Source organism: Nilaparvata lugens, chromosome 4 (assembly GCF_014356525.2).
Source record: "Nilaparvata lugens isolate BPH chromosome 4, ASM1435652v1, whole genome shotgun sequence".
In the NCBI taxonomy this organism is placed as follows: domain Eukaryota; kingdom Metazoa; phylum Arthropoda; class Insecta; order Hemiptera; family Delphacidae; genus Nilaparvata; species Nilaparvata lugens.
This window is the reverse complement of record NC_052507.1, coordinates 28,617,364-28,629,094: the sequence shown is the minus strand read 5'-3', so window position 1 is coordinate 28,629,094 and position 11,731 is coordinate 28,617,364. Positions and strand designations below refer to the sequence as shown.

General features: G+C 34.7%; 1 protein-coding gene across 1 annotated transcript; it reads right to left on the bottom strand.

The window, feature by feature from the left end:
• Positions 1–1,613: 1,613 nt before the first annotated feature.
• On the bottom strand, positions 1,614–11,731 carry LOC111052038. Its single transcript, XM_022338655.2, has 4 exons — positions 11,580–11,731; positions 6,522–6,634; positions 5,269–5,439; positions 1,614–1,956 (listed from the first exon to the last, which is right to left on the bottom strand). Exons 1-4 carry the CDS (start codon positions 11,584–11,586, stop codon positions 1,828–1,830), a joined length of 420 nt encoding a protein of 139 aa, XP_022194347.1. The 5' UTR covers positions 11,587–11,731; the 3' UTR covers positions 1,614–1,827.

Here is an 11,731-nt window from a genome sequence, read left to right as displayed (position 1 = left end):
CTGCTTCCGAATTTTCACAGTCAAGATAATGTACATCAATCGATTCCTTCACAAAAATGCACAAACCGTTACTTTTATTTAGTTGGCCTGGCTTATCTATAACTGTATATCCATCTATGCTATAGTCAAAAATATTATCTTCAGTCATCCAAGTTTCAGTTAGAACTATTACATCGTATTTTATTTTACAGTTTTGAAGAGTATAAACAAATTCATCAAAGTTTTTTCTTAAGCTACGTATATTCATGTGTATAATATTAAAAGAGACAACATTATCTATTACTTCATCTAAATGAGAGTTAGGATCAAAATTTAAAATATCATCGCTCTCAATCGTATCGAAACATTCCAAATCAATCACCCCATCAAAGCCATATTCATCATTCATCAGTAACGTTAATGAAATAAGGAAGGTTATAATACAATAACAGAAATGAGATTTAAAAAAAAGAAGAGAAAAAGAGTTAAATTAAAAAAAAACAAAACAAAACTTTTAAGTTCACTAAAAGAAAAACCCATTATAACCAGCCTACTGCGCAATTTTGAATATTTTTAGGAAATATTGGACATTTGTATAATTAAATACTGATTATATTCTACTAAATCATCATCGCTCATAATTCTCCGAGTGCGAGAGTTTTCAGATTTTTTAACAAAAACTTTGCAATCACGGACCCAGACAAATGTTAGTTTTTTGTCCTTTTTTAAATTCTTAGCTTTGCCAAGTAGTCCTTTGTAGTAGGGAGAGAGGTGTTCATTCACATATACGTTTGATAAGGGCAGCTTGTCGCATACATCGGTTGATTTGATGCCTTTCTTTTTGCGTGCCGCGGTGATCCATTCTGTTTTCTTCAATCTGGAACTGAATTTGGCCACGATGGAAGTGGATCCTTTAGCGGTTGGCATCCTGTGGACAATAGATAGGTCTTCAAACCTATTAACAAACCGTACTGATGTCCATCTCCTCCCCAAAAGATCTCATGATTATTACTTTTCAAATTGATAGGAAGCTTCTTGTGAATTAAAGGCCCATATATATTATGTTCTCTCCCTTTCAAAAAGAGCAGGGAAGCATAGTTTGTTCTCTGTTGAGGCTTACCAACATATTTATAATTAATAATTACTTCTAAACGAGAATCCAAATTAAATGCTGTAAATCACCCCGAAGACTTCTGCTACTGCAAATATTGACAATAGCGTTAACAGCTAGATGGAAATTCGATGAGAGCAGTAGCAGAAGTCTTCGGGGTGATTCACAGCATTTTATTTATTTTTATGAAAAATGTATCCTCTTTCATCAATGAGATAACTTTAGGCTAGCTTGCATTCGAGATACTTTGAATATGAAATAAAAATAATCCTATTCTTATACCATAGCATCTGATAAATTGTGATAAATTTCAAATATCACACTTCTTCAATTTTGTCATCTTCATAGAATTGCGGCTTAAAGAATACGTGTTTAACTTACGAAATGCATTTTCGAGTACAGTAGGCTACCTACATCAATGTTTATCACAAATTGAATGCATTCTCAATCAAGGTGGATAAATTGAAAGGGAAATCTTCAAGATTTAAGTAGTCAAGGGAAAGTAGTCAACATTCAAGACAAATTCAAATGATATCAGAAAATTATATTATTTATAAATTATTTTACATTTTATATTGGATGGTGTAGAATACCTCTTAACAATGTCACATAAAAACTCTTATCATTATCATACATCTAATCATAATAAGTTGGAAGATAAAAATATTTCCTAATGTCAAGTGAAATTAAAAGAAAATTCATTCAATCAAAACTTAAAATCATCAAAGCCAATAACATCAAGAAACTTGAACACCAAATCTTTTGTGAAGCTCCTCCAGTTTAACTTCATCTGGTATTTTCTGTAATGTCTGATCGATCTCAGATACCTCTTTTAAATACTTCATTTTTTTCATCATTTTTGTCACCTGCGAATTGAAAAAGAACATAGTCATCAATGTTTAATCGCTCAATAAAAATGAACTAAAACAAATGCTATGACACTGGCACTCATCATTCATGTATGGTAGCCATCAGAGGTAGAAAGTGAGGAGATCTTACAAGTAGTGATGTGGGTCGGCAATATTCCCAATGGGAGAAACTTATGATTTGAGAATATTTATTTCACTGGCCAAGCAGTTTTGGCCATTCAAATAATTGCTAAAAAATTAAGTCGAATTGATCGATCAATTCAAGTCACATTTCACATGATAATCAATGAGTCATAATTTACGTCGGACATCGCATTAGGCCCAATTCACACAGAACGGACGTCGGGCAGAGACGTGATGCAGACTTTAGTCCCTTCCACGTCCCTCCTATAGTGAGGTCCACGTTATAATGGCAGTGAAGAAAGATAGGAGAAAAACGTTGCCAAGTCTCTCCATTTTGCCACTGCCTGTACACAGCTGTTACTCAATTCATCCCATTAAATTCAATCTAATAATAATAATTATTTCCTTGATAAAATAATTAATTTAATGTGAAATTAATCAAGAAAGTATATTATTTCATAATTTGATTCAAAAATTTGCTTTCATACCTGAAATCAGATTTTCATTTTTATACAAACCTGAAATGGCGGCTAATTTAGAAAGCTGTGATACAACAATCTGAATTTCAAAACAACAGTAATTAAGCTATTTGGTTGGTATTCCATTCCAATTTCTTTTAAAAATAATAGAAAAATATAAATCCTATTTAAATATGAGTAATTTCAATGGATTAATTCTGAAATAACTTTTCAATATTATTTATACCGGTACGAGTAGGTCTAACCTATACGGGCAGGCTAACTGAAGCACGGATGAAGTCCAGGATGGTTAGTTATCAACTTTTAAAATGTAATTTCAGGTATTTTAATTTGTGTTTCTCATACGGTAATGTTTAAAAATTATTTCATTGTTTCGAAAATACATTTTAAATCAATTATACGACTTGTGCACTCAAGTATTTTGATAGAATGAAGAAAAAAATGGTGGCTGAGAATTGTTTGGTCAGTTTTGTACAGTCACTGTCAAAAGTGAATATAAAATAAATTCTGGCAAATAGACAACATTGCAAAGCGAGAGAGAGATAGTGCTATCTGTTTTGTTGTACGATAGAAAAGGACAGCAACAGTATTGTCAATAGTACACTGCCATTATAATGTGGACCTCACTATATGTAAATATATGGTCCAATGTTTACAAAAGAGAAGTGGTTCTGGAGAGTGACACATCATAGCCCATATGAATAATATATTCAGATTGACAACTCTTCATCGACTGTTTTCTCAAATTGAATATATCCAGTTATAGGCTTGCATGCAAAAAAATGAAATTTCACACAATTTGGCAACACGGATATTTTGTCCATGTTGGCCATTTTTGGCGAGACATTTTGCAAGGAACTTGGCAATAGTGTGACCTAGGCATAAGAGAAGATAGAATAGAATAGAATGACTTTTTTGTTAGTTGACGTGGCGAAGTTTGGACAGTAATGTTCACTCTACCATTTAACCATGAAGGTAGCTGAGAGAGTTGAAAATGCATGCATGCATCATAATGTCGCCGCATCCGTCTAACCTTCTAACCTACCATCGCCGCTCCAATATGTTCTGACATATTGGAATACATTATATTCAATACTCTGCTTCCTTCTCTGATATACTCTAACTTTGCTGCTCCACTATGTTTTGGTCCAATAGAAGCATAACCTACTAGAAGTGGTTCATGGCCACTCATGAAAAATCATCCAGATGCGTAAGCTTCCCATCAGCTGATGCTATGCTTATTATTTATATTATTATATAAACTTCTTACATATAATTATATACAAATGGTTCAGGCCTTGAAGGATTTCTAGTAGGCTATGCTATAGGGGACCAGAAGTTCGAACGCTAATGCTTCCTTGTTAGAAGATGTGGTGTGTAGATCAGATAACTAGAGGCTGAGCACCTCAATTAAAATGTACAAATAATCTCAATTTGAGTTGATTTGTATTAAAAAATATTTGACATAAGCTCGGGCAATGGCGCGTCCATGGAGAAGATGTGAACTTTTGCCACCAGAGATCGGGTAAGTTGATTTTCCAGCCAACTTCTGATCCCCTTCTGATAAGGTAATGATACAAGGCTATGCTATTGTTATGAAATTCACACATGTTCGTGAGTGGTATGAAGGAGGAACAGAGATGGAAACAAATAGAGGGAGAGAGATGTGAGCCGGGTCCTGCAGAGCTGGAATGGGGATGCAGGGTCCTGGCTGATGATTGACAGGTCCCTATTGTCTCTGGAACTGAGCCTCCCTTACAACTCTAGGGGCTTCTAGAAAGTACTGGCTACTTCTGGTTTGTGTATTGTGTGGATGATATGGCAGAAGGCTCCATCCTTCTGGATTGTTATGGGATAATAACGTTGGGGTATATATAGAGGGATCGCTCGCCTAGAGCAGTCAGTCAGTCAGTCAGTCCTGTCAGTGATAAGCAAGACGTTCAGTGGTGAAGGAAAAGAGTGTCAGCTGTACCCAAAGCCTGGCAGCTCCAAGTGGTAATTGTGATAATTCTATAGTGAAAGTTATAGTGATAATTGTAGAGTGACAGTTATAGTGATTAGTATAGTAACAGTATCGTAATAGTTATCTAGCATAGTGTAGTGATAATAATTTATTATTGTCGTGACAGTTGTATGAAGATACAAGATTCAGGACGATGATACGAAATGGTGGTAAAGATACGTGATACGCGAACTGTGATGCAGAGTCCTGGTATAAGATACAGACAGTGATAGTGTTGCATATACTGTGTTAATCAGCTGTAAATATTAGAGAACTCTGTTATAAGTTATTAATCTTTATATAGGTCATTTGAATACTTGTTAGATGATTGAATTATTGCCTGTAGTAGAGTTGATTATCTGCTATTTTAGTGAGTCAATTGTTTCATCTATTTAAATTAAATACAATAAAGTGCAATTATAACTTCAAGTGTGTTGTCAGCTCATTCTATAGTTCTAGAACCCACAAACACTAGTTTTCTAAAGAGAAAATCCGTAACACTATGTATGTATGTAAGAAACCTCTACTTATTGATTTTGCAGTTCACTAACCACAATCAGCTTTTTCTATTTACAACAAATTCTTCGTAAAACTAACGACTTTTTAACCAATAAAAATACCAGAAATCAAATGTTTTTAGTGCAATGTTGCAAAAACATAATACTGCAACTGCCACGCAGCACACTAATGATACTTGGAACATACCTTTGATAATTTCTCAGAATCATTGCTTTGATTATTATTTGAGCCTTCAGGTTTTCCGCTTTTGCCCTTCTTCGTACACCCAAGTTCACCTTCAAAAATTTGATTCTGCTTTAGGCTTGGATCATACTTCCATTTTATTTTCTTTGCTTTTACAGGTTTCATGTTCAGCATCTGAAATTTTCAAGTTTTATCATTGAAGAATAACAATAGTTTTAGAATACCAAATATAAAAGAAAAAAGACTGCAGTGGTACGGGCCACCACATGCCCGTGGCATGTCCACAAGGGAGGACGATTATGTAGGGAAAAAGATCGACCACTTAGATGAAGGCACTAGGAAGAGGGGATGACCTAGGAAGAAATGGGAAAATTGTATTGTCCAAGATCTTGTAAAGATGGGACCAACACCAAACGAGGTCCATGACCGAGACTCCTGGAAGCGAATGACCCGAACGCCGACCCCACCTGAGTGGGAAAAGAAGAAGAAGAAGTAGAAAACAAAATTATCATTCCAAATACCAGAAATAGAGGTTTAAAATCAAAGAAGAATTTTCATTTTTCAAAAGCAATACGAATTTTGATTTTAATTTACAGAGTTATTCTAAATGATGGATCCATTAAAAAAATCATATTCACTCAATTACTAATCCTAAATGAACAATCGTCACACCAATGGTAAAAGAAAACTCCTAATTTTATTTTTACAATAATTTTGGGCTCCTATTAGACTAGGCAGCTAGGACGCGCAGCCAGGCACTAACAAAGCCATAGTGCATTCTGGTGACGTCAGCACTGGTAGAGCTATTCACCACCTCCTACACCAATAAAAAAACTAGCTGATATAGATCAGCTGAAATCAACAAATGTGAGTTAGTATTTTTATTGTTGTAGGAGCCCTACCTGTGTTGACGTCACCAGAATGCACTATAGCTTCGTTTACGGAGGTAGTGAGCCAGGTCACATAGTCAGACGGGCGGTGACTTTCCGTCACCGGGCATTGTTTTTATACTAGTGCAGCCACTTTTAGCCAAAATGGCTGCCTAGTTTACAAAAGTTCACAGTAACTGTCCGCCTGGTTGTCCAGATTGCTAGTACCTAGTTAATAGGGATCTAAGGTAATTAATGTGAAAAAGAACTTTGGAAATAATTATGATTTTATCAACACAAAGGTTATACTGAATACAATTTTCTACTCAAGTAGCATACAAATATAACTTGAATTATCATGGACTAGCATTTTTGAGTTATACTTACAAGGTCGCACTCTTGCAATTTTAATTTTTTTGCCGTAGTTTGTACAACTCTTTTGCAAAATTTAGTTCTGTAATAAACTAAACTTTCCTGTAGTTCTTCGTAGTTCTCTTCATCTGAAAAAATGTCATAATTCAATTATAGAGAAAATTTCTTAAGAACATTTTCACGCACTGCATTAAAAATAATACATTAAACCATCTAACTACTTCAAAATTATTCTTTATATTCATTTCAGTAATATAGTACAGGAATCTTTGTTGTTGTTACAAACTTTTCATGTCAAACCTATAAACGGTTCAACGATTACAGCGCTCCAAATCTTATAGTCCGTACAAAATTATCTCTTAGAGAAGCTAATGAAAATTAGCAGATTATTAAAATTAATTGAATAGATAGGACTTTTTCAGTAAAAACCAATATGGCTTTCGTGGAGGTTTCAATACTGAGTGTGCCTAGTCGACTTTATGAGAATTATATAATAACAATGTGAATGATGGGCTATTTGTAAATGCTTTATTTTTAGATGTGATAAAGACACTTGATACGGTTGAGCATGGTCTTCTTTTAAGTAAGAATTTAAGGGGCGTGGCCCTAGGCTACAATGGTTTAAATCTCTTCCAAGCGATAGAGTTTAATGTACACAAATTAATGATACAGGTCGTTCTTTTTCAACTGTCACTTAAGGACTCCCACAGAGATCAATACTTTCAGCTAATCTCTTTATAATATTTGTGAATGACCTATGTGATGACAATTTAAATGGGAAATGTTTTTGTTGTGCAGAAGACACGATATTAGTTAGTTCACGAAAATCATGGGAAGAACTGTACAATAGAATAAACCATGACTGTGAATTTCTTCAGCACTAGTATAATGAAAATAGATTAGCAATTAATGTAAAAAAAAACTAAATTTATTAATTTCTCTTTGCGTGCAACAAAAAAATCTCGAACAACCAATTATTTTTGATCTAAATAGCTGTACATGCCAATGTCCTCCTACAGGTATACAGAGCAAGTTTAGGAGATAAAAATACCTTGGTATTTTTATTCATTAACCCTAAACTGAAAAACGCATATGAAAAGCATAAAGAAAAATATTTTTTATATTTCATAACTTGAGATTTGTGTGATACAAATACACTACGCACAATTAACTAACGCGACTGACAATAATCGACAAATTGGCAACTGCGCTTCTACCCATGACTCTATTCATCACTGTAATTGGCTGATCTCTCTACATTTTTCTGCGCCACATATTCGTCCAAGTCAAAAGTAATTTTGTACGGATTATAGTCACATTTTTAAATAAATTATAGCTTTTCTGCTTAATTTTGATGGAATTGAGGAGATCTTATTTATATGAGTTCAATTCAGATATTAATTGACAGGTATTATCGTCTAGTTTCTGTTTTGTAAATTTTCTTTGCTTCCTGCGGTTCTAAAATTTTTCTGCCAAGGATTTTTTTATCATAAACTATTTTCTTAGAATTTTTTATACTTTATAAGGTTTTATTCAAACTTTCGTCATGTGTCACTCCTTTTTAATTAGTTAACTTGAACATACAAATGACTTTCTTATACATATTTTTGAGGTTTCTGTCTCTTGCAAATGTCATTGTAGTTCAATTAAAATAATAAATTTTCATAGGTAATTGAGTGTAAATATTTCATTAATTTATTATATTTCTACAGTGTTAAAAATTGATTAGGCAACGTTGCGGAGCATAAGGGATAAAGCTATCTACTTTATCATATAATAGACACTAGGCTATAGCAACATTAATGTTAGACAAATACTGTAATAATAACATGGACCTCACTATTGAAGCAACAATGACCAACATAAACAATACTAGGAGACGGAATGACTTTGACATACAACACTCGCACCTGGTAAACTCTAGGTATTAGGTACAGAGAAAACGTATAGGCCTACTAATAGATGGTTTTATGGTTAAACCTAAATAATTACTTGACCTCCCACATTAATCCTTGAGTAAAGAGGACTAGTTTTGTTTATCAATTTGACATCTTTTAAGTTACGTAAGCCAGGCACGGCCCTAGGGACTTTGCCGCCCTGGGCGAGATCGGCAACTGCCGCCCCCCCCCCAAAGTATCCCGTTTTTAATTGTTAATCCCGGGTTCCAACCCTCCTTGAGCGATCGCCTAACGCCGGTTACACATTGGGCGGTTTCTGCCGGGGCGGTAATTTCGCCGTCACCGCCGTTCGAGCAGTAGTCTATGGATTTGAATGGAAGCTTACACACTGGGCGGCAGAATCGCCGCGCGGCTATATTGCCATTGGCGGCAGCTGTGCAGCCGTCCACTGCCACTGCGGCTGGCGGTGTTTTTGCCGCTCTTGTCTAAGCAGTGGCGTACGTGACCAAATGGGCGTTAATACATTTGGCGGTTGTCTACCGTCGCCTCTGATCAGTCGTCTTTCCCAGTTGCTCCAAGTCAGAGGTCTTTGAAAATCAGCCTTTTAATTTGTGTCTTGTTGTATAGTTTGTAAATTGTTTATAACATTTATTTATTGTTTTAAGTTTTTGTGGTTGACAAGGGTGAGAAAATGAGTAAGTTAATAGACAATGAGTTGTTAATATCATTTGTAGGACAGAGGCCAGTTTTGTGGGACAAAACCCTCGATATATTTAAGGATCGAGATGCAACAAGGATAGCGTGGAAGGAAGTGTGTATGGAGATTAGGGGGGATTTTGAAACTCTGGATGACAAGGAAAAAACTGTAATATGTTGTATATCGCTGTCGATTTAATGAAAACGTTCATTTCAATGAATCCAAGCAAGGCGATTCCTCTGCTGTCTTCTTTTCCTTCGACGGTACAACAAAAGTGGTAAAAGTTGTTGCCTTTCCATTTTAAGTTAAACACTTAATAATATATACTTTTGAAAAATGTGCAAAATACAATTAACTGAACTCTCATGAAATAGATAAGTCACAACACATTTGCTTTGAAGAACTACAATAATTATTTTGGCTACTGATCATACGTGGCAGTAATTTTGCCGCTCGATGTTTGGCGGTATTTTTTCCGCTGAATGTGTAAGCTCGACTTTTTTTCGAGGCGGCGACGGCAGTTTCGCCGCCGCGGCAGAAACCGCCCAGTGTGTAACCGGCGTTACTATTGTGTCTCCGCTGTGACACCACAGTCTCAGTAAACTCTGAAAAATTATGTTTAACAATATTTATTGACATTTAAACAAATATTTGACAAATATAAATATTGGGGAACAGTAATGTCCAGTCAATATAGACATAAAAATGGGGGGTTGCTTGCAATTTAAATCGTAGTTCTGATTTTTTAATATTTTATTTGGATACATGAGAGAGGTTCACAACCAAATTCTTCATGTAAAATTCCCTTGTGCTAATACAGAGTGGCCCAAAAAGTTCGTATTTTAGGTGCATTTTCCAGTTTTCAGCTATTTCTGGCAAAATCAGTGATTGGACAGAAAAATTTGCTCTTGCCATTTTTAAGATCATAAAATTCTGAATGAAATGAGATCATTCGGAACTCTTCATCTCCAATGAGTACTGAGTTATGATTTTTCAAATATGAGTGATATTTTAAGAAAAAGAAATCAATTTTGATCATATTTAGTATTTGATCAACAATATATCCCGATTACAATCTAGATGTAAAATTCAAAATTTTGGGCGTAATTTTGTGCTCTAAAATCTGAGACTAGGTAGAGCGCTCTATCTCATATTCTCATATAGATTTCCAGGTACACTTGACAACAATGCTCATTGTATTGTGAAAAACACCTAATTTTCAGCTTCAACCATCATCACCATCTATATTGTCCTCACAGTGATATTTCTCACAATGATAGAAGCTCATGAGATTATGTTCTATGAGAATCACCCGTTAGTTGCACTTCATTTCAGTATTTCCTAGTGAAGAGGCGCGCGAGGACACGATCAAGGATCGCTTAAGGATCAAGCTATCAAAATGAAAAATTTTTCTTAGGAAAACATTTTTTTTCAATCATTACTTTCTGAGACATGAGCGCCTAGAGTTCAAATTTTCGGGACAGAACATTTCAAATTCGGTACGAGATGAATCCATGAAATTCAAAGGATAAATTCTTCATGGTATTTTTGATTTAATAAAACAAACATTTTCTGAAAATATCAATTTTTGAGAAAGTTATTCAATTTACTAAAAATGACCAAAAATAGTGTTTAGTTGAGTTTTTTTTTGTAAATTGAATAACTTTTTCAAAAATTGATATTTTCAGAAAATGTTTCAAATGTTTCCTACCGAATTTGAAATGTCCTGTCCCAAAAATTTGAACTTTAGGCGTTCATATCTCAAAAAGTAATGATTGGAAGAAAATTCATTTTTCATTTTGATAAATACCGGTACAAATCGAAAAACTTTGAAAAATATCACCAGTACAAGAAAGTTTATTTTCAGCCGTTGCACAGCCTTCAGACGTAGACTGCAACATAGTATTGGGCCTACTTAACTTGCTAAGTAATTAGATCTACAATTTCTACAAGTTTGTTTAACACACCTGTTTAATTAAGAAGAACTCGTCTGACCTTTGCATGAGGAAATTCCTTCACCAATTCTTCAAGATCTGGGGACTGAACTATTTTATGTTCGCTAGACCACTCGGACGTTCCTGGGACATTGTTGATCTTAGAAAAGTCTTCATTAGCTCGAGGTTGAAAAGCTTCTTATATAATTTTATCATTCACATTTGATATTATGGATTTTTCATTCATTTGTATTTTTCGTTCCTTTAAATTTACCGCCCCCAAAACCTGCCGCCCTGGGCGGCCGCCCGGTCCGCCCACCCCTGGGGCCGGGCCTGACGTAAGCCTAGATAAATTAAAATAATTAGGCTTTCCTGACAAAAGTAAAGTAAAGTAAGCCGATTGAATTGAAGATTGTCATTGTGCTACACTTTTGACAGTGGCGAGTGACCTAAATGAGCAATTTGAGCATGCTACTAAAACTTTTATTTCATAAAAGTATGATTTCTAGTTTGTTTTTGAATTGAAAGAATATAATAAACTCACCCATCATGAGTCATATAATAACAAGAAACTGCTAGCAGCTACACCAATGTCACCAATTCAATCTTTTTAAAATTTTTAACACTAACCAAAGTTTCTCACAAACATAACCTAAATGTTGATGACAGTTATTTCTCCTTTGAAATAGTATTTTT

Bases quoted from the DNA above. Each gene is read 5' to 3' on its own strand.
- LOC111052038 (XM_022338655.2), bottom strand. The intron at 5,440-6,521 runs GTAAGTATAACT...TGAAAATTTCAG, and splicing joins AATTGCAAGAGTGCGACCTT to ATGCTGAACATGAAACCTGT. The intron at 1,957-5,268 runs GTATGTTCCAAG...TTCAATTCGCAG, and splicing joins ATTCTGAGAAATTATCAAAG to GTGACAAAAATGATGAAAAA.